Source organism: Antedon mediterranea, chromosome 1 (genome assembly GCF_964355755.1).
Source record: "Antedon mediterranea chromosome 1, ecAntMedi1.1, whole genome shotgun sequence".
NCBI lineage: Eukaryota > Metazoa > Echinodermata > Crinoidea > Comatulida > Antedonidae > Antedon > Antedon mediterranea.
In genome coordinates, this window is record NC_092670.1 from 18529804 (window position 1) to 18552330 (window position 22527).

Consider the following 22527-nt stretch of genomic DNA (forward strand, 5'->3'; position numbering starts at 1 on the left):
TTGTTATTTTGTTTTTGACACGCGGCCGCGGTGTCGGTTCGTCGCGAGAGAGTCGTCGACGAGAGTTCATCTGAAAGTTAAGCTAAAGCTGGCCTGGATATTTGTTTATGGCGTGATTTGTTACATCATTGCAGTAGTTGTTTAAACGTGTTGAGGGTGTATAATCTTGTTTAATTATTTCTCAAGCAATTAAGCTATATATGCCTTGAATCATTGGCAAGTATAATGCTTCTTTGTTATTATAAATATATGATGATGAACAGATTACCTACTGTAGCCTTCTAGGCCCTAGGCCTACGTGATGTACGTGTACTGTACGAGTCGACGTGTGTAGACGGTTTGGTGACTGGTGGGTGGGGCGTTGGGATTGCGAAGTAGGCCAGCTGCGCTAGGCGAAGAGGTTAGGCAAGAGGGCACGGCATCATTAACAAATGCGTTAGTTGTAGCCTTTTAAAAAAAATTATTATACTAGCAACATGACTTTTTTTTTAAACCTGTCTGTGGGTAGGCCTCCCTAGGCCTAGGGCCGGCTATACCGTATTTTAAATTTGATGGAACATTAACAATTTTTTTTATATAATTTTTTAATTAAAATAAAAAAGAAACATTGAACTTTCCCTCGAAATTGCATGATTGATCAAATATTCTGAGGCACGTAAATAGTAACTGAACATTCTGGTACAATTCTCATATTCATAATAAGTTTCTTAAAATGTACTGTAAGTTGTTGTTTATTTAATTATTGTCAAATCCAAACAGTTTCATAATGTTCTTCGAAATTTGAGTACAGATATAGAATTGTTATAGCTAATCAAATTTAAATTAACTTAATTGGATTTGAAGGACTTAAACTACTTTCATTATCATCATTTTCTAAATCTGATCTTGATTTTTCATAGAGCCCTACTTTTTCAAATGTACATTATCATTTGATTACAAGATACAAACAAAATGAGAAACTTTATGAACGCCAGGCTAGTAATCCAGAAGGTTGTGGGGTTGAGTCCAACCTAAGATTTTTCTTGCAAATTGTTTGTTTTCTCAATACTGTACTTATAATAGCATAAGTACTCTATATTGTCCACAAACATCTGACCAAAAACTGATGTTAGCTATATTTATTACAAATTACTGTACTAATAAAATGTCATGAATTTACAAAACAATTGGTATTCAAATCATAGAGATTTCACTATAATATCTCTATGTTCAAACTAAATTTGGAAATATGTACAGAGTACAGTAACGTACACTATTGAAGTAAGTTTGTTTCACCTTTTTATGTCAATAGGTCTTACAAATATTACAGGCACCTGCAGCATGTTCCTATTGTACTGTACAGTATGTGCACTCATGCATCACATTATTGCCCTTGAAATTACTCTACTATGCAAATTATAACATTTTAAAATAAGCTGTTGCAATTTTAGAATACAGTATTTTATGTTATAGCAATAACCCCTTCTTCCATAATTTCTATGGCAACGACCTCTAAACAGCTTATTTTAATTACACATTTGATCTTGACCTAAAGTGTAGTATGGAAAAAAATAACACAAAACAAAACCAATTAATACAATAATTATTATAAGATTGCATCAGATTGCTGGTCTTGATTATTCGCTCACCATTTTGAAAGATTATTTTAATAGCTAATTTATTACATTGTTAAATATTTGATTATTTAACACTTTGACTGCCAAACACGAAGATCTTCGTTTTTGGAAACACAACGCTTGACTGCCAAACACGAAGATCTTCGTTTTTCGCGTTTTTTTACGAAATCCGGTAGATAGGTTAATTATTGGTATATACTATAAATATGGACACTATATTCGGTCTGGACCGTGAATTTTTACATTTTGAAAGTAACTAATCTGGTTACGAACGATTGTCAAAATGGTACCTGTCGAAATAACATAAACCGCACATCACAGTAGCGCGTACAGCGATGGTTTGGCGCATTGTTTATCGGTCGCGCGCTAGCTATGCCGCCGAAGCATTACAAAGGTTTATGTGGATTGGCATGTTTATTTATTATCTGAATAAAACATAATGGATGAATTTTCAATATGAAATCTTTAATTTTATTATTGTATGTATACCCTAATTGTTTTGGTGTTTCACTGTAAGTGGCCGATTATCACGCAACAAACTTGTTTAGAATTGGTATGAATATTATCATCAGTTTACTAGCTAGGCTAGTAGTACTAGGCTATAGCCTAGGCCTGGTCGTAAAACGATTCCGGACCAACTTTAGGCCTAGTTAACTAGGCCTGGTGTCTTTACTATGTGGATTTTGGCGAAACATTGATGTAATATTTATGATTTATAAAATGTAATACATTTTTCGATAGTGATAACTTGTTTTTATAGGCCTATCGGTGCCGTGTAAGTAACTTTTTCGTTGTTTGTTGATCTCACCGGGCGATATTTTTATATTGTGATGTCTTGCACAAAATCGCGAATATCTCGACTTTCTTGCGCGAAACTACGAAAAACTCAAAAAGTTGGTTACTTTCATTTTACTATTACAATTTACATATTGCGATTTGAAAATCGTTCTTGGTACCATTGTAAAGCTAAAATCTTTATGATTATTTTAGTCTAAATTACATGTAAATCAGATCACATACATATTTTCAATCAGCTTTAATAAAAACATCGAATTGGGCTATAAACGCTGGCAGTGGCAGTTTCTAACTGGAAAAACCTCTGGCAGTCAAAGTGTTAAAGGCAATAAATTGACTAAATTATGACTTTACAGTTTACACTGATACAATAGGTGAACCTTTAAATAGTTTAATAACTTGTTGTACCATGGAGTATGGTTGTACACAGTTAAAATTAAACATACTGAAATCCACATATAAATATGTTTCTTGAATAAATGAGAAAAAACTATAGGAGACTGCTTGGTATGTAAACAGGGATGCTAAATTGCAATGCTGATCTACTTTCTATGTTCTGCTGCTAGCAGTATTCTGTAATAAATTACATCATATCGTTAATTTGTTGTATGTATATATGTTGGCCATTTCTAATCAGTGTACTGTATTACAATCAATACCTTTTGATCTTGGACAGGCTGTCGTTCTGTGATGTACTGCACAGGTTATGTTTGATAATGTCATTTAATATCAAAGGCCATATGTTCAATTCTCAGTCTAGCCTGTAACTAGATTTTTTTTTCTACAATAAAATCGGCCATTCATGTTTTTTGGGGTTGTTTTTCCCAGATTTTTACTGGTAATGGTATTTCTAGTTTCTTAAAATTTTGAATATATTATTATCCTTGTAGTTACCTCCGCCAAGGAGGTTATGTTTTCACCCCTGTATGTTTGTGTGTGTGTTTGTGTGTGTGTCTGTGAACAGCCTGGAGGCCACAGTTTTTATCCGATTCTAACCAAATTTGGACACAATGATCTATGCCCAAAAAGCTCGGACGAGTTCGAATTTGAAGGGGAAAGGTCATAGGTCAAGGTCACAACTAACAAAAAACTATTTTACTGCCTAGAAACCACAGTTTTGATCCGATTCTCACCAAACTTAGCCACAATGATCAATGACACATCATATAATTGTGGTTAAATTTTGAAGGGTCAGGGTCAAAGATCAATGTCCACAAAAAAAAAAAAAATAAAATAAAATAAAAAAATAATAAAAAAAAAAAAACCCCTCAGTGGGACTTGAACCCGCGATCTCAACTGTGAGAGGCTGGATACATAACCATTACACCACATTGTCATCCACAACTTTGTAGTGTGCAGTTAACATATTTACACTTAGAACTAATAATAAAAAAAAATGTAAAAAAAAAAATATTCAGGGGGCATTTTATGTTGGGGAATTTTACAGTAGGCGGAGGTTTGTACTCTCGGAGTACCCTCTAGTTTGTTATAAATTGAGTGTGTAATTTTGACAACCATAAATTGTTTTATGAATGGAGTAAAAGCTCTGTCTGTAATCTAGGTATTCCTAGTATTGGCCACTTGTCATTCGCATGATAATTGATTTATCCAGGCCTCAATAGTACAGGAAGTGCCCATATGGAATACCATTTGTTATCATCAATACTTTCAATACTATCTATCAAAACCACAGATTTTTCATCTTCTCTACAACGTATTTAATATGTTGCTGTTGTTACTAGATCAAAAGATATTCTAAGTTTACATAAGCCAAACACTGAGTACAAAAAGAAAAGTTTCTCGTATTCTGGCGCAAAGCTATGGAATAGTTTAAATGCTATAAACTCAAATGCAATTACAGCTCCTTCCTAATATAAATATATTAAAAAAAATAATAAATGGCCAAAGATAAGATATACTTGAAACTCTATGTTTTTCATGAAATCATTTTTATTTTGTTTTTTTTGTATAGTTTTTTTTAATCATTATGTACTATAAATGATAAATTGTGTAAATAGTTTTGTAGTAAGTAACGGCCTTGTGAAAAACACCAATCTGGTGATCCAAGTGTTGCATCCATTTTTAAATAAAGTTGTTATTATTATTATTATTATTGTATGGGACTTATGTATGTTTTTTTACTACTTAAAATGGTTGAATTCTCATTTGAACATACAGCATTATTTCTGATATTATTCTGTATTAAAAGATGAAACATATGGTGCAATGATGAATAAGCAAAAAAAATTATACTTTTTTTAGGTAGGTTATTTACCATAAAAAAACGCTAAAATATTTTGCTGGTTGTTTTATGATACAAACATGTAGTAGTAAACATAATCTTCAGTCTAATTGCTTCGGCTCTACTCTAGTGTATAACCTGAGTTCTAAAGCATGCATCCAACTGTACATTGATAATAATACTTAAACAATTGTATTTGTTGTTGTTTCACATATTCTTGATACACTCTAATAACCAGGGTAAAAAGGAAAATTATATTTTAGGTCATGATTTTTGTAAACAACTGACCTAGGAGTTATTTTTATTATTATTTTAATAGGATTTTTTTTATCTTATACCTATTTTTGTCTTCGTCTTTCAAAAGGTATGGAAGTTGGTTGGAAAGTCTAGGATATTTGATATGACAGCGCAAGCTCAGGCCCAGGTGCTAGTCCCTAACATGGGGCCTAAAAGAAGGCCTAGATGGTACTTTGGTGGCATATCATCAGCTGGAGCAGTGTGTCTCACACATCCATTGGACTTAATAAAGGTAAGAATGTAGATTAGCTTTCCAACAGAGAGGGTCAACTTGATGTTTAATGTTTAAACATATTTTTTATATTTCATATTTGCAAATCGAGGTACAATAATGTTTAATAACAAAATTGCATCTGTAGTTCAATAATGAAACAGAAGAATAATTACTGCAGTTACTGACAGTTACTATATGTTGATAATTTTTTGTTTTTTTATAGGTTCATTTACAAACACAACAAGAGGTCAAACAGGGAGGTTTTACGATGGCCAGAAAGGTCATTAGAAAAAATGGTGTAAAGGCGCTATATAATGGACTTTCAGCATCAATAGGGCGACAGGTAAATAAATGTCTTCACAATTAAATACTGGTGAATTTTGACAGATTTATGCTGTTGTTATTGAGAATCTATTGTATTATTATTGTTACTAGCAAACAATAGACGAGGCAATGAGAGTAAAGTATCTTGACTATGGATACAGACAGGTCTTAACAAAAGTATGTAATTCCTTTATTTGAACCTATCCTACATACTCTCTGACAAATTCGTAATATATGATACTCTTACTGACTAAGATACATTATTTATTTATTGGTATTTATTCATAAAACATGCTGAATTGCCTTTCAATTTACAAAATATGTATACAATTGGTTAAAATTATTTTTAAAAATGACTGCAATATGTCATAAAACCAAATTGCACATCGAAATACATAAACACAGACAGGTCCCAAACCTATGCCTCTCGCACTCTAGTATAATAATTATCTCTTACCATTACATTATACTGATATCTAATTTAAGGGCAAATAGAAAACAAACTTGTTTGTACAGCAAAAATATATTATATTCCTTCATTATTTTATTGTGATTTCCTATCTAATTTACAGTTAACATACTCTCTGACAAGATTTGGAATTTATGATACTCTTAAAAGCCATCTTACAAATGACAATCCTAATCTTCCACTACCCTTCTATCAGAAGGCTCTAATTGCAATGTTTGCTGGTAAGTAATTTACATACATCTATTACCTAAGATCTGTACACTGTCAAACTTTTTCCAGGGACTTGTAAAATATTATATTATTATTTTACAACTCCCTGCTTTATGTGACAAGAAAATGTGATGTGCCCATATATGAACATGATGATGTCATATCACTACCATATTTGGGCAAATCATATCGGTTTTTTTCAATTAGTTTGATAGTGTAGATAGAACTTTAGTATGACCAGCCAGTTTGAGTTGGTGCATTTTCAAGACGTAATTGCTAATTTTTCTCTCAGGATATTTTAACAAGATCAAAGAAATTTACTTTGTTCTATTAGCAATATCAGTGGTAGTATTATTTTTTTACAGTATAAGTACTCCAGCCAGCATACTATATTATTTATGTTACTGTAGTATTCTGTGGCTTTGGCAAATTGTAATTGTACTGCAGTTACTGCATCATTAGGATATTGTCTCTCTGTGTTGTTTCCATGTCCTGTTCTTTACTAATTCATTTTCTATTACTTATTCTTGATGGCCCACTATTCAAACTTTGGCCCTTTTTGTCTCCTGATTTTGTCATTAAAAAAAAAGAAAGTTCCTTTGTATTGTATTATACAATTTTATGAAGGTAAATAATTTAGACTTGGATGTTGCTGATTCTTTACTGTAAGTTTACTACATGTTATTTGTTATAGGTGCTTGTGGTGGTATTGTTGGTACACCACCAGACATGATCAATGTCCGCATGCAGAATGATATGAAAATTGCGCCAGAATACAGAAGAAAGTAAGTTGAATTATCCAGCACTATTATATATAGTATATATATATATTTTAACACTAAAGCCACTATGTTGGGGCCAGAAGGTTCCTTAATAGAGGTGGTACTGTATTATATTTGCCTATTATTTTTTAGTATTATAGTTAAAATGCATGTTTACTGTGCTACTTACTACCCTATTTGAAAAGAGTAAACAAACCATTTCAGTAAGCCATGTACAACATTATGAGAAGATTAATAATAATTGATGTTTTTAATGTCATTTCAGCTACAAACATATTTTTGATGGTATTTGGCGTGTGTACACAGAAGGTACTGTAAACTTATTGATTTAATATTCACTTTTTTCAGTTCTTCAGTTTAGTTAGTGGATACAGTAATAACACAATTTGAAGGTGTATCAATTTGTTGGAGTCTATTACCTGATTAGCTTACCTGGATAAACCGACATAGGCCTTTTCCCCTTCGAGGGGAGAACATATCGAAAAGTAAAAATATTCAGAACATGATTCAGAATCATAGAGACGACCCAAGTGGAAATACAATATTGCTTCCCCTGATATGAATTTTAGAAATGATTGCTTGATTTGTTCATAAATGATAAATACATAACCATATTATTTGATAACATGTATTTGTTTTTATGTAGAGGGTGTACGTAAAATGTTCTTTGGTGCTTCTATGGTGGTAATACGAGCAATGTTGATGACATTTGGTCAGGTACGTGACAAACCCGGCCTTGCACAGGTTTCACCCTAAACTAAAACACCAGTCTCATCATATAGATAACAGGGGCTGACACTAATAAAATTTATAGTTGTTCCTCAAAGAATGAAGTCATTTCCTGTTAGTTTCCATTTTATATCAGAAGATCATTTTTCCCCTGTCCATTATTGACACCATATTGTATGGCAATCCTTGAAATTGACAATTAAAGATGTATTGTCCCCCAAAAACATCTAGTTCTGTAGTAAAAAAAACCCAAAACAATCATTTCACTTATAAAAAGACAAAATAAACAGTTCATTTTAACCAAAAACTCATTGTTTGACAGACAATTAAATTAAATTTGAAAATTACATTTTTTCAGGGAAAAAAGTTTTTTTTTTTATCCAGTTTTTTTTATTAAAGTGAATAACTATTATGTGACATATTCAACAACAAAAATTATTTTTGAGGGGGACATTATATTATCTTTAAAAACCTCTATTAGGGAAACACTTTCTGCGAAATGAACTAGATGCAACCCCTATTCAAGGGAAACCCCTATTAAGAGGACACTTTGTTGGGTCCTGAATGCGTCTAACTGTATTATGGCATGACTGCAGATTGGTTAAAATTGTATTATTAGCAAACAAGATATAGTTACTTAACTTACCAGCACATGGGTACCTTTCAGGGGCGCAGCCAGTGGGGGGGTCACGGGGGTCCTGACCCCCCCTTTTTTTTAGAAAAAATAAATAAAAACATGAGACAACAATACAGATCAAATCATCCTGGAGATACTGTGGAAGATTACTACCGAGCAGTATTACCAAATCAACTTCTTGATTACAAACCGAGTTAAAAAACCCGTTTTTCTGCCGATAACAGGCCATGCTTTAAAATATTTGGCGTAGCACCCGAGTCTATCGTGAAGTGTAATGTTGAAGAAGTCTTCAAGGAACTTGAATTTGGTACGATGATCTGCCAAGACACGAACATCTTCATTCCGAGCTTCAGTGATGGAAGCGACTGTGTAAAATTAGCGGATCCAGATGTGTTCCCGAATGTGTGTGCACTTCTTCTAATCGCGTAGGCCTATGCCCGTAACGTCTGCTTAAGCTGAGCGGAGTTTTTCGACTTTATGAAGAACGAAAACCTGTTTGGGAAATCACATGTCTTATGAGCAGCTTTCGGGATTGTGCCTCATGAACATACACTTTAACATGAACATTAATACAGAGAATGTCATTCGCGAATTCTGTCTCCACGCCAAGAAGAATGTTCCAAACTTATGTTTAAAGATGCATCACGCGATGTCAAGAGCGCCGTTATAGTAACTAACGTAAAATGTATTATAATAATTTAGAAGTTAGTTATTACAATTATGTATAAGCTATCACCTATACTATACATTCGAACAAAATAGGTATATTTTTAAACAAAATATTGTATGTACTGGGTATGATAAGCGTCTCACATACACACGGAGCCAAGATAGCTTCTTGGACTTGCATAGTGTATGAACTCTAACATTACGGTTCTCATTTAATAATATCACTCCCTCCATGCTATCATTCTAATTTCTTTTTTCAAACTTTTGCATCTCACGTTCATTTCATGCAACTTTTGTATTGGTGAAAAGGGAGGAATTCAAATAATTCCTCCTGAGTTTACAGCCTCTCTACACAAATCAACAAACAAGCAAGAAAAAAAGTGTTTGTCTGTGGCAGCCTGGAATATAAAAATGTTCTGTAATGAAAATGAGAGTTGTTTTTTGTTTTCTTTGTTTCAGTTTATTAGTGTTAACATTGTCATATTTGTGTGTGCGTAAACCGATTCAAATGATCTAGATTGCCCTAGACCGCCAAAGCTTCCAGGGGGCTTCGCCCCCTGGACCCCAACCGGGGGCCCTTGGCGGCCCCCTGGCCCCCAGCCCATGGTTGCTCGCTTCGCTCGCAAAATACTCACATATTGGTTGACCCCCCCCTTTAATTCTTTGCTGGCTGCGCCCCTGCCTTTAGCGATTGTAAACCTGTACATTCATGTGACTATGTATGATCAATTTATATTTTATTTTCAGCTATCGTTATATGATCAATACAAGCAAATGCTATTACAAACAAAGTATTTTGAAGATAACATGATTACACATTTCACTGCCAGTCTCTCTGCTGTAAGTTGACTTGCTCCAATATTCTTATTTGTAGTTAAATACCATATATTATTATTATTACTGCATTATTGTATTGTTTGAAGGTTTGCATGGCGAAATCAAATGTTGATAAAAAGTTTGCGGTACACCACGTGCATTAGTTCTAAAAAGAACTGTTGAGTTTCTTGACGTTTCGATCAATATGCTTTGATCGTATCGTCCTCAGGAGTGAGAACTCGGAACTAATTTTCGTGGTGTACCGCAAACTTTATATCAATATTTAAGATTGATAATGGAACCGCGTATGTAATTGTGAAAAGAACTGTTGAGTTTCTCGACGTTTCGATCAATATGCTTTGATCGTCCTCAGGAGTGATTATTATTAGTTCTATATACAAGGGAAATCTGAAGAGTATGTATTTATGTACACTTCTACTATTTTGACAATGACTAATTTTTTAATTTAAACTGATCATCATCTTCGGTGTATACACAGTATTTGTATGGATGTGTACTTAACTGTTTGTTTTTACTTAGGCAACATGTGCAACGGCCATCACTCAACCATTTGATGTGTTAAAAACTCGTATGATGAACTCACCTAAAGGCAAATACAAGGTGTGTTAATGTTTAAATATATTTTAAAGATTTTCTAGGCACAGATGTGAATTTGTATAGGTAGTGCTCATTTGGCCCTAGCCTACCAGGCAGAATGAAGTAGTGTCAGCAGACTAATATTAAAATGAGTATTGTTATTATTGAGCTTATGGTTTGCATACATTGGTGTCCTACCTAGGACCTATGCATACTGTGTCGTTAATCATTGCCTGCACCTACAATCCACCACAACTGTGTCTAATAATTAAGCTCCCTAATAAAAAATTTAGATGGATGTTTGACAAGGAAAATTTAGATATATAGTATTATATAGCAGAATAGAAATGTCTTTGGCTTTAGGATTAAGTAATACAGTAAATCATCGTCCTATGGGACTTTGGAACCTCAATCAGGCTACTCTTCCATTGACCAAACTTCTTCCCCTTTAGTCAACAATTTATGTGATTTTTTTTTTACAGAATTTGTTTCATTGTGGGTTTAACGTGGCAAAACTGGGACCATTAGCATTTTACAAAGGATTTGTGCCAGCGTGGATAAGGCTGGGACCGCAAACAATTTTCACGTTTATATTTTTTGAACAACTCCGAAAACGTTTTGGAATTAAAATTGTATGATCTAATCACTTAAAAGTGGATGATTGAAGAGAAGGGAAGCAAGTCGATAATTTGACAGCACAAACAAAATAACTAAGTTGGTGTAGCGGAGAAAAAAAATTGGTTTCAATCGTTGTACGGTAATAAATGGAGGGAGTCGTTTAGAAAAACCCGCACAACAAGGTACTGTCAGGTGTGATAAACAAATGTTTAATAGCAAGTACATTATATTTACATAGCAACAGTCCTGCATAGCAAGTATAAAACGTGTGCATATTATATTCTCAATGCTTAACTGAGAATATAATTTTCCCGAAATATTTTTATATTTATTTAAAAGGATTTAGAATCAGTTATGAAATAGTAATGGTATGAATAGATTGTGTTGTCTAGACAGGAATGTATTCACAGGTAGAATGTGTCTGTAAATTGTGCATTTTTTACCATGTTAAACTTTTTATTTCTCTAGCCCTAACAATTTGCATAGCATTACTTGTACAGTTGTTTACAGCCCAAGAAATGCGTTGAGATCAGTGATACGATTAGAAAGTTATTGTTAAACAAAGATAACCAGTCTAGAATCAGGATTGTTTCTTTTCCAAAAATCAGTGTCGAAAGTAAAGGAAAAAACCTTTCACATTATTCTTAAATAATTATAATAGGAGAATTTTGAATATTTTAATATTAGAAGTTGAGTTATTAATTTGTTTTCACAAACAGAAAAATTGTGCTCCGAGCACATTTATATTTTATTGTAAATAATTTTACGATATAAGTTTCAGCCAATATATGAATTTTAATAAGACCCTATGGGTCTTTGTAATAATACTGCATTAAAATTGTAGTACCAGTAGTTCATTTTGTGAATGGAATATTAAATGCCATGTTTTATCAAGTCAACACTGTGTAGGTGGTACTGTATCAACCATTTATACATATTACTGTACACTATAGTCCTTTCCTAGCAAAACTACACACAGCCGAATTTTAAACACCAGAGGCGGATTGCTTTAAAACAGTCTTCCCGATTAAAGACGGCTTTATGAGATAGATGGTCTTACTACCACCTCTGTTAGACCATTGCTATAAACAGTCTTAGCTAAGACCATGTACAGTAACAAGTTGAAAAAAACAAGGCCATATACTGTACATACTGCAGTCGTGTGCGCAAATTTGAGTTCCTGTTTACCGATCAACCGACCGACATAGTGACCTATAGTCGCATTTGCACGCGACTGAAAAAGAAAGGGTGTATTTTATGCGTAGAATACCAAATAAGGCAATGCTTTCTCAATTCACAATCGTTAATAGTATACCTTGCATACATTTCTATGCAAGAAAATATATTCTAGGCCTATAATAAGAATAAGATAATCAATAATAAGTGCTTAGACGACTTATGGCAATCCGCGTCAGGGTTTAACAGCTGAATGGACTTTAGGGACAAATACTCAGTCAAATATGTAACAGAAAAACTGATTTTGCAGGTATTATGAGAATGGGTTCTCCATATTTAATTGATACAGTACTAGCATTATGCACACTGTTTAATCATGGCATTTAATGTGAAAGGGATACGTGAAAGACATGGTTGAAGAACACCAAGGGAATGTTATTAACATTGTGAAATGTATTATTGTTACAGTATTATACTTGCTCAGGTTACAGAATTGTTTGCATTTATGATTTGTTTGAATGACTTGTTTGTGCACAACCGCACACATTCACTGGATGGGTACTATTGTAGACGTCAGTCACAAATTGCAACTCAGTGTGGTACAGTAGTTTCCGCCATTTAGAAATGCATGGTTTCTATGTAAAGTAAGCAATCCATTGAGCCTGTAGCCAGAATTTATATAGAGGAATTCTTTTTTCCATAAAAGACAAGTTAAGCAAAAAAAAAAAGAGGTTTGTTCAAAGTTAGATGGATGGAAGAATGTGGAACGTTATAAAATACAGTGTAGTCAATGTTGTTCTCTTAATGTAGACAGACATTCCAAATATTCAGAATAAAGTTTTGATTACGGTGTTGGGAGTGCAAAATACATAACTGCCAAATAATAGTAAACAAAAAACACATTTATTATTTTGTTTATTCAAAAATTAAATGAAATAAATATTTACATAGCTATACTGTATACTACTGTATTTAGAAATATTTAAATTTGCATGTGTATTGCTTCAGCAATTTACTCTGGACAAATATCCTTATTGCATCTCCTGCTTGCCACCCCATGGGTACACCAAGTAGCCAGTCAGCAAGTCTTTTCCAACTGAATGCCACAAGGCCTTGTACTTAGTCTGTTTATCATCCAGTAGATCTGCAGCCATCACCTTCCGTAACGACATTGGTTTCATCTGCGGACAGAGTAAATTTCAAGTTCAATTGTTTCCCACAATACAATATACTGAAACATTTGATAAATTAGTAAATATAATTGTGTGAGGACGCATTAAGCCAAGGTTTTAAGTTAAACAAATTGCCTCATATTTGCAGGATTGTCATCACTGGAACCAAAGGCTCCAAGCTAGGAATGTAATGTGAATCCAAATAATCATCGGCAATGCAGACATTAAAAACACATCAATAGACAAAGCATTTTGGCATTAGACAACCTGCAATCACATATGGACATCTACTCACTTTTAAAAGCAGCCAGCCACATTTGTTATTTTGCAACATTGAATGAAAAGTAATGCCATCAACCATGAAGCCTCCAGTCCACAAAATTAAGGAATACAGTGGAAATGTGTTTATAGATACGATTAAACTGGCAACCAACGATTGTGGAATTAATACTGCAAGTCGAAGCTGGTGGTTAAAAATAAAAAATTATTTTAAAAATTTTCTCAATGAGAAATCAAACCTGTAATGTATAACAAACATTTTATAGCCAATTTTTCATACAATATACATAAACTATTATATTTAAATGATTAAAGTCATTTACCGATGTAAACACAGCATAAAAGAATGCAGTCGTTGGAAGAAGAAAAAGCAGTATCGTGAAGAGCAATGTTCCGATGAATAACTGATCCACACGGAAGTCGCTGGAATCAACACGCTGACGAAGAACATTCCACTTTTTACCACGGAATAAACGCCAAAACGACATCAGCCCATGCACTTGTAAGCAGTAAATCCTGTAAGATAAATGTGATAAATAAAAACCTAAAGATCACATTAAGCCAAATTTAAATGGATTAAATGATTTTAAATTGTTCTTAGATCAGCAATTAAAACAAATTATAAAATCATTATAGGCTTTGCTATTCAATGAGTTTTCTCATCATTTCCAAGAACATTGTGTCCAATCACAATTTGTATTCCATTTTGTTATCCAATCAAATCAGACTGCTTTAAATGTATTTGGTTAAATCTCAAGAACCATAGTTGACAGACCACTTTGAAATAGTTCCCTATCATTTGATGGCTGCGATTTATCAATCATCTGCTTATTTTTACATTAATATTTGTTTTTTTTTAAACATTAGAACGTTTTTAAATCCGAGCCCCAGCATATGGCAAGTATTGTATTACTGTCATGTCCACGTACCTTGCTGCGTATACATAGAAACAGTATACATGGAATGTTAGAATAGATAGGACATCCGAGGCCAATGCAATGACTACACTAACACCTAGGCACCCACAGAGGCTGGCGAACTTGATGGCGACTGCTAGAAACGGAGCAATGGTGTTGAGGTAGCCCACCCAGAGGTAGATGTGGTAGAGAAAGAACTGGCCTAGGAATGAAGCCAGCTCTCTGTTGAGCTTTAGGCCGGCTGGAGCACCCATCAACCAATGCAAGAGCTGTTCTAGAGAGGCTGCAGTTATCTGAAATCAAAAAGTAAGACAGTTACAATACCATTACACTCTACAATTTAGCCAATTTAAATTGAAAGGCTTTTGGCCCAATTGTATCTTCCATGATTACACCCTCCCTACACCTATCTGCAATATATTCACTCACATTGACAAACTGCAAAAACATGGATGCTAGAATGTTGAAGAAATCAACCTGGTGAAAATAAAATACTAGAGCCATACCTAGTACAAGGTCAACCACCAGAAGCAGCAGCAAATTCATTTCCCTAAAATACATTAAAAAAAAATTACTAAATTAATGTGATAATTATTAGATAAATATTAGCAAGATCTGGATTTTTTTGCAAGAATTATCAGATCGGCGAGTGAAGGTAGTTTATCTTCAACCTTGATGTCAGAGCACATGATCATCATCAAACCATCTTGCAATTTAATACAAACCCGAGAAATATTGGTTGGACCACATACCTGTTAAAATGGCGATTTGTTTTATAAAGCATTGAACATTCTTTAATTTGATTGTACTTTTCCTTTAGCTGGCACCCAGTTGCTGGCCAACAAAGTATTTTATCAAAAATAAAATTATGGAATATTCTGCGGGGAAAAATGATATCAATGCATAAATTACTGCAGGTCTTTTATGTTATTTACAGGAATTATCTTTTTCTATTCTATGGAGGTAAATTAAATGTGGTTTAAAAAAACTTGAGTTCAGACCGGCGAGTGAAGGTAGACTATCGTCACAATAACTTCAGAACACATGATCATCATAACAAGTTTGGTAGATATTTGGATAAATAGGAGTAAGAAACGATTATATTTACTTATGTGAGAATATATTCAGGATCCAGGCAAGCAGGTTTAGAGAACATCTAGCTATTAATAGCCAAACAGAATAGCACAAATCTCGAAAGGAGGTATTTAATTTCTTTATTTGTATTTGTTCTAAATCACAACATTCATTCAATGAGTTCCAATCGTGCAGGCAAGCCATCACATGATTCACCAATTTGCCGTTTTTTAAGCAGCTATCCCGAATAGAATAATGCGCACTTTTTGTTTGGTATTCAACTGATGGGTCATATGCAATAAACATTGTATTGTCCTCTATCGAAACATGCCTGCCCTTCGTTTGGCGAATAACAACACATTCATGCGGTGAGCCTCGCCAATCAGATTGCATTAGTAAACATATCTCCATCTCCAAACACAAATCATCAAAATGTTTACTCTTCAAAATCTGTTCATTCTCATTTACTAAAATCCCAACAACTTGAAAGCTCTTCTCACCTATGACCGTACTTTTATCCTCAATTCTTCGGATACGTGCATTCAAATCTTTGATAAACCCCAACATTTGTTCCTCTGGAAACTCCTGTTGTACAACGGATGCGACAGTTACAGACGATTGTTTCTTGTTGACTACTCCAATCAGTACTCCAGAGGGCAGGCTCCATGAGCTTTTTGGGTAAAACACCTTCCAAAGCGTTTGCTCCATCTTTACTAAAACAAAGAGAATATTAATTAATACCAAATTTAAACTGCAACAAAAATTAATACAGTATAATATAAGTTTATCAGACCGGCGAGTGAAGGTATAATTATCATCAAACATTATGTAAGAACACATAGTCATCATCTAAATATCTTACTAAATCAACAACTATACTAGTCCTTTCTTACCACTATAGACTGTGCACTTCTGTTTCTAGGACATCAGCATTATTCCTGCAAACAGATAAAAAATAATGTATTAAAATATGAATCCGTAAAATGCACTCATTGTTTTTTAAGGGATTCAACGACTTGTTTCAGATCGGCGAGTGAAGGTAGTTTATCGTCACAATAACTTCAGAACGCATAATCATCATAAAGTTAGACATACTTTTTTGGTTCTTAATTTTATCTTCATCTTACCATTATTTTCGCGTCAGTAAACTATTTGATTTCACATCTGGGGAATATAAATGAAATAATAATAAACAGATGCTAAAAATAGATTTTATAAAAATCTTGAATACGATTAAGACATTTCAGATCGGCGAGTGAAGGTACTGTATCTTCATTACAAGTATCTGAACACATGATCATCATTTCGTGTCAAAATAAAACTCTGCTGCTTCCATTAAAATTCTAGTTTTAGTGTTTGTCCATAAAACCCCAGCCCCCATATTTACCCAGAATACATTTACATTTCATGCCTTTAGTGGTAGTGCCATACAATATTCTCACCTCAGACCTGGTATAGAAATCAGTGGTAACTATTTTACAGTTAAACATCTTGGGCCTATATCCTATAAGAAAATCGAAACAAGCTTATTTATTGCATTAACATCTATGTATAGACTCGCTTAGTCTGGGTTCCAGACGGAGTTTTGTCTTAATATTAGTAAAAAGATAAATATTTTGGCACATATGGCGTTTCATACGTATACTACTTGATTTTGGATACTCCGTCTGGGGAAACACGCACAAGTCACGTGGTTTGACACCAAGAATTCTTGGTGCATACGATTATCCGGTTGACTAGTTTCAGCTGCATGCGATTGGCTACTCACTCGTACACCGTTTTAATATTCATATTTCAGAATTTCAAAGACTTAACAACTAAGATGATGCGCATGCGCTATGTTACTTTTAGACAATGTGTACTTGGGTATTTTCTGAAGGCTAGAAATTATTTTATATGCCTAGTAGTCTGGTAAACATTTGATGGGATTTTTCCCAAGAACATGAAAACTCGTCTTGATATGATAGGCTAGCTTCTCCGCAAATCAAACATTGAATGGATCATTTATTACGTGGAGATAATTTTGATTTCCCACCCAGACCCTGTCCTGTTCTGTGTGGTGTGTAGCCCTGTTGTGTGCCGGTGGTATAGGCCTACTTTATTGGCGTTTTATTTGGCAGGTCATACGTGCGAGTTGAGTAGGACCTACGAAAGAGGCCTAGCTAGGCCAAGGACTAAACAATTAATAAACCGGGTTAATAAACAAAACAACTTGGCATTACGATTTAGTATATTTCAACAGTCTCGATCGTACATTCAGCACTGTCCGTACTCGATCTTTTTCATTTTGAAACAAAATGATCATTGGTTGATTCGAAATCCATATTTACATACCGCCCGCCCCATATAGCCAAATACGGTATGATAACCTACGTCATTCTTATCGGATGTTTGCGGTCTGCAAATCGATTTCTATACGTGTTTCACAAGTCTGTATTTTCAGACAAAAATCGCGGTCGAAATAAAAACAAATAAATTTAAAAAAAAGATAATACAGACTTGGGGCAAGTCTAAGACTCGCTCATCAAATTTATGAAAAAACTGCCACCATATCAGTAATAATTTTTAATAAAGAGACTTGTTCAGATCGGCGAGTGAAGGTAGACTATCGTCACAATAACTTCAGAACACATGATCATCATTTTTACAAGTCATTGTCTTTTTGTCATTATATTGTACTGTATAATATTGTTGGTCCAGATCCTTCACTGAGTTAGTGAGAAGTCGAATAAATAAAAATAAATAAATACTGTAAATACCTACCTTTTGGTTAATCAAGGATGCTTTTGAAGGCTTCAGTTTAGTTCTATCTGAAAATTAAAAAAAACGTGAACAAGAAAGTTTGAAGTTTGTAATTGCAATGTTAATTATTATTAATATTAGGACATTGTTCAGATCGGCAAATTATTTATATCACAACGAAGTTCAATTAATTTAATCATCATAACAATGCCACAATAATTACAGCAAGTACTTTTTGATGCATTTTGAAAAGAAAAAATTTACAGGCACCCCACCCCAATTGCTTTAATTTAACAACAACAGATTGCTAAAAAAAATTGTGAATGAAAATAGAGCCACTATAATATGTACTATAATACAGCCCACGAATTTCACGTCGGCAATCGGCAATTGCCGACCTTATTGCCGACCTTAAATTGTCAGAGGACGGCAAGAGATTGCCGACCTAGAAACTAGGCTAGATCCCTCCTTTCAAGCCTCCTAGTAGGGATAACGATGTAAAATTAAAAGTTAATATTTTTCCAACAAATTATACATTGCCTGTTAGTATTTTGTATCAATATTATAATAAAGAAAGAATTATGAAAATATGACTTGTAGTTTTCGAAATATAGGGTTTAAAACATCGCCGAAAATGATCGTTTTTAGCCACGAACGATGTAAACAAATTGCACCCTCAGTCGACAATTGTATGAACTAGTCATTTTTCGTAAAAATAATTATATAAAATCACGATTTTAAGTAACATATTTTATATATCAACATTGTAAAATTCAATAAAATATGATATTACTTATTTATTATATAAAAAAGAGTGTTTATTTAACCTCGTTCGAAGAATTTCAATGCATTATTTTCCTGTGTAATTGGACAGGCCTGACACCATGTGACTTCACGGCACTCGCGAGAAAATTATTCCGCTGTGTGTTGAATCGCGTCAACCAATCAAAGGGCGAGAATCCAAAATCGTTCAACCGTGAGACTTGTGGAGCGGTCGAATGCGGAGGTTTGATTGGCTTGCGATGACATCATACCATAAAATGGCGTTTTTGTAGTTGAGCCCCTCGGAATTTTTCAAAAATTATTTAAAAAATGGACTAAACGGATATTTTTTATGGTATATGGGTTGTTACTATGAAATATTCGAATCATAAAGGCCTCATATCGGGATAAAATTGTTTTTTTAGCAGTTAAAATTAATATTTTTCTTAGTAACAAGCACATGGTATGTGGAACTATATTATCTTGGTGTAGGAATAAAAAACATTTTGAGGTCATAAGAGGCTCAACTACAAAAATAAGGTTGAAATGGTAGGTCATTGAGCCTTCCGAGGGTTTCGTAGTAAACAAAAGCTATACGCGCTAGGCGATAACGATCTTTTAACCACTATATTCACATTTTTGGTTGAATGAAATGGAAATAAAAAATACTTGATCTTATAGAATAATAGGTAAATAAATATATACTCAAAATGATATATTTATAATTAATTTATTTTCAGAACAATTACCTAATAAAAAGTGTTTACCAAAGTAAAAAAACACCGCGTAAATGACATTGCGCGCATAGTAACGTGCGCGCTGTTTAATCGTGGTAATGAAAATGGAGTCAGCTCTCGGTATCCCTACTCCTAGCAACAACATGGTACTTTAAGGGATCGTATCATTGAAATTTTAACAGGCATATTCACCACCATGTTGTGTTTAGTTAACAAACCATGGAATTAAGATGATCCCTGAATTCACTCAACCATTACATCATTTTGTGTGTGAGCTGCATGCTTTCGATCCTATCAACCATGGATTAAAGAATAGAAGGATATGCATCGACGGTGACATCAAACGATTTTACAACGCGCTTGCCTATACTAAAGCACTGCTGCCAATCAAACAAACACGTTCATTGAACTCCATGTCTCTAACCGCGGCCCTCTGTAAAACGCTGCGAATCAACTGTTACATTTTTTTGAGACCAAAACGTAACCATGTAGAAATCGTATGCGCAGTCTGAATGTTCTATTGACATGTCTGCGTCGATGATTAATTGATAACAAACATATATTGCTGAATAATTCTGTTTTAGTTTCATCACAATCGGACTACGAAAAGTTCACTTTCTTACGACTGGTAATTTTAAGTAGTTGGTAATATTAATAAAATATGCAATTTTTATATTTGAATTATCATTATTTGCCTGCCATCTTCTGTCATTAAAAATTGCGTTAATCTATAGAATATTAAATTTTGCATTTGACCATGTATGTTGTTAGCGTGGCCTGTGTTCAGACATACAACAATCGTGTTTTTTAATATATGGCTAAGCAGTGGTTTCTTCATAAATCTCCTTAATTATCGATGTGATTATATTTAAACTGTAGTGCCTGGTGATTGGCTAGTGGTTATGTCATCCACATCACATCCAATCACCGGGCCTAATTGAATGAAAACAGCGATCCCTGATCCGGGATTGGCTGGCTATGTATAGTTGCGATTCGTTACCTAGCGGTCATTTTGAAAAGTACACGCAGGGCAAACTTGATCACGAACAAACGAAGTAGGCCTACCTATTATTATTCACACAAGAAGTAAGACAACGGTGAGTATTTAAGATTAGCCTAGGCCTACCTAGGCAGTATCAATGTCGGCAAATCATAGGGTTTACTAGCCCAGTTTAGCCTAGTTAGTACAAGGCCTAGCTAGGCTAGCATTCTTGCTGATTTTGTAATTTTACAACAAATGAGACAACTAATAGTTATTGTCTCAGATGTAGGGCTACTACAGGTCATAAAATGCTACTTTAATCATCATAAAAAAATCATTAGCGTAGATCAATCGCGGCAGAAACCAACATAGTCAATAGTTGACCATAAACATCATGCAACCAAAGAACGCGCGAAAGAAGCGTAGCCAACTAGGTTAAATGTCGTTGCACATGTGCAGTAAACAATATATTAGGCACGCGACCGTTTCGTTGTTACCCTGCGGTTAATTAAACTGTAACATTGTGGGCGGTCCGCAGTCTGTCGGCGAGAGTCAAGGAACCCTTGATCTCACGTCGATGCATATCCTTCTATTCTTTAATCCATGTATCAACCAAGCTGGCTGGGCACAGCGCTGTGCGCGACAGACCTGTGTAGGGGAATACCCTGTTATGCCAAGCAAGCAACTATGCTCTGTGTACGGCTAGCTCCAGAACCATGATGTTCAGCAATTAATTATCAAATAGAATTTATCTTGTAGATTTTAGTGTTAGGTTTTTATATTTTAGTTAATTTTGCTAGTTCTTTTTGCATAACATATAGGCCTAGGCTCTAGCTAGCTAGCTAAGGAGGCTAGGCCTTTAGGTTAGCAAGAGGTTAGGCCTTGGTGAATTTTCTATTTTTAGAACTGCCGAGACTGCCGACCTTGGCGAATTTAAGGTCGGCAATTTTTTGCCGACCTTCTTTTTTCTGAATTTCGTGGGCTGATAATAACTACCTGTGCGATGATAAAAACATAGCCTACCTAGGCTAGTTTAAAATTAAATATATATAGTCTTATAAGTTACATAATAGTTTATAGTAATACATCAATACAGTATCATACAGGCGGCACAGTTTGTTGTAGAGTACACTCAGCCTCAATCAGTACAACAAACAGTTCAGTAGCATCTTTATTTAAAGTTTAATATCATTATTGAATATTGATTTAAAAAGGTGTCCGTCCTACAGACCTACTATTAAGATAAGGTCTAACAAAGAGTAATATTATAATGATTAACCTTTACTTAAACTATTTTTTTTGTATTAATGTATTACACAAAATGCTCTTGTCACCAACAACCATACCTTCCCTCATGCTGTTTTAATTGCAAAAGAGCGGTTTGGTCGCCACGTGCTGGTGTTAAAAGGTACGTCTTGTCAAAAGAGGGCGACAGTCTTTCTTGTATATGAATAGCGTCCTCAACAAGAACCGAACCAAACAAAACACAAAAAGGAGAAGAGGTATAATATTCAATACCTCTGTGTTTACATCAACAATAAATCTACCAATAGTCAAAAAAATTAATTATTATTATTCTCATAACTTATAAATATTCATCCATATTTTCTTTCAATTACATTGTGAGTAAATACCAACAATATTCTTAATATCATCAGTTAACCTGGGCGC

General features: G+C 34.1%; 2 protein-coding genes across 9 annotated transcripts; one reads left to right on the forward strand and one right to left on the reverse strand.

The window, feature by feature from the left end:
* Positions 1-52: 52 nt before the first annotated feature.
* Positions 53-13139, forward strand: LOC140060075 (mitochondrial dicarboxylate carrier-like). Its single transcript, XM_072106136.1, has 10 exons — positions 53-216; positions 5018-5182; positions 5388-5507; positions 6061-6178; positions 6862-6952; positions 7215-7258; positions 7596-7666; positions 9732-9824; positions 10341-10421; positions 10880-13139. Exons 2-10 carry the CDS (start codon positions 5054-5056, stop codon positions 11033-11035), a joined length of 903 nt encoding a protein of 300 aa, XP_071962237.1. The 5' UTR covers positions 53-216; positions 5018-5053; the 3' UTR covers positions 11036-13139.
* A 2-nt stretch (positions 13140-13141) lies between these two features.
* LOC140060029 (phosphatidylinositol N-acetylglucosaminyltransferase subunit Q-like) lies at positions 13142-22218 on the reverse strand. 8 transcript variants are annotated; one of them, XM_072106117.1, is made up of 12 exons: positions 22203-22218; positions 18397-18443; positions 17083-17137; positions 16761-16797; positions 16527-16571; positions 15668-16341; positions 15312-15437; positions 14989-15109; positions 14572-14852; positions 13966-14158; positions 13659-13826; positions 13142-13372 (listed from the first exon to the last, which is right to left on the reverse strand). In XM_072106117.1, the coding sequence occupies exons 6-12, from the start codon at positions 16339-16341 to the stop codon at positions 13223-13225; spliced, it is 1713 nt and encodes a 570-aa protein (XP_071962218.1). In that variant the 5' UTR covers positions 16527-16571; positions 16761-16797; positions 17083-17137; positions 18397-18443; positions 22203-22218; the 3' UTR covers positions 13142-13222. The 8 variants fall into 8 exon arrangements, with proteins under 8 accessions (XP_071962218.1, XP_071962186.1, XP_071962210.1 ...); XM_072106085.1 differs by having other exon boundaries at positions 15668-16346; XM_072106109.1 differs by having other exon boundaries at positions 17076-17137.
* Positions 22219-22527: the final 309 nt, after the last annotated feature.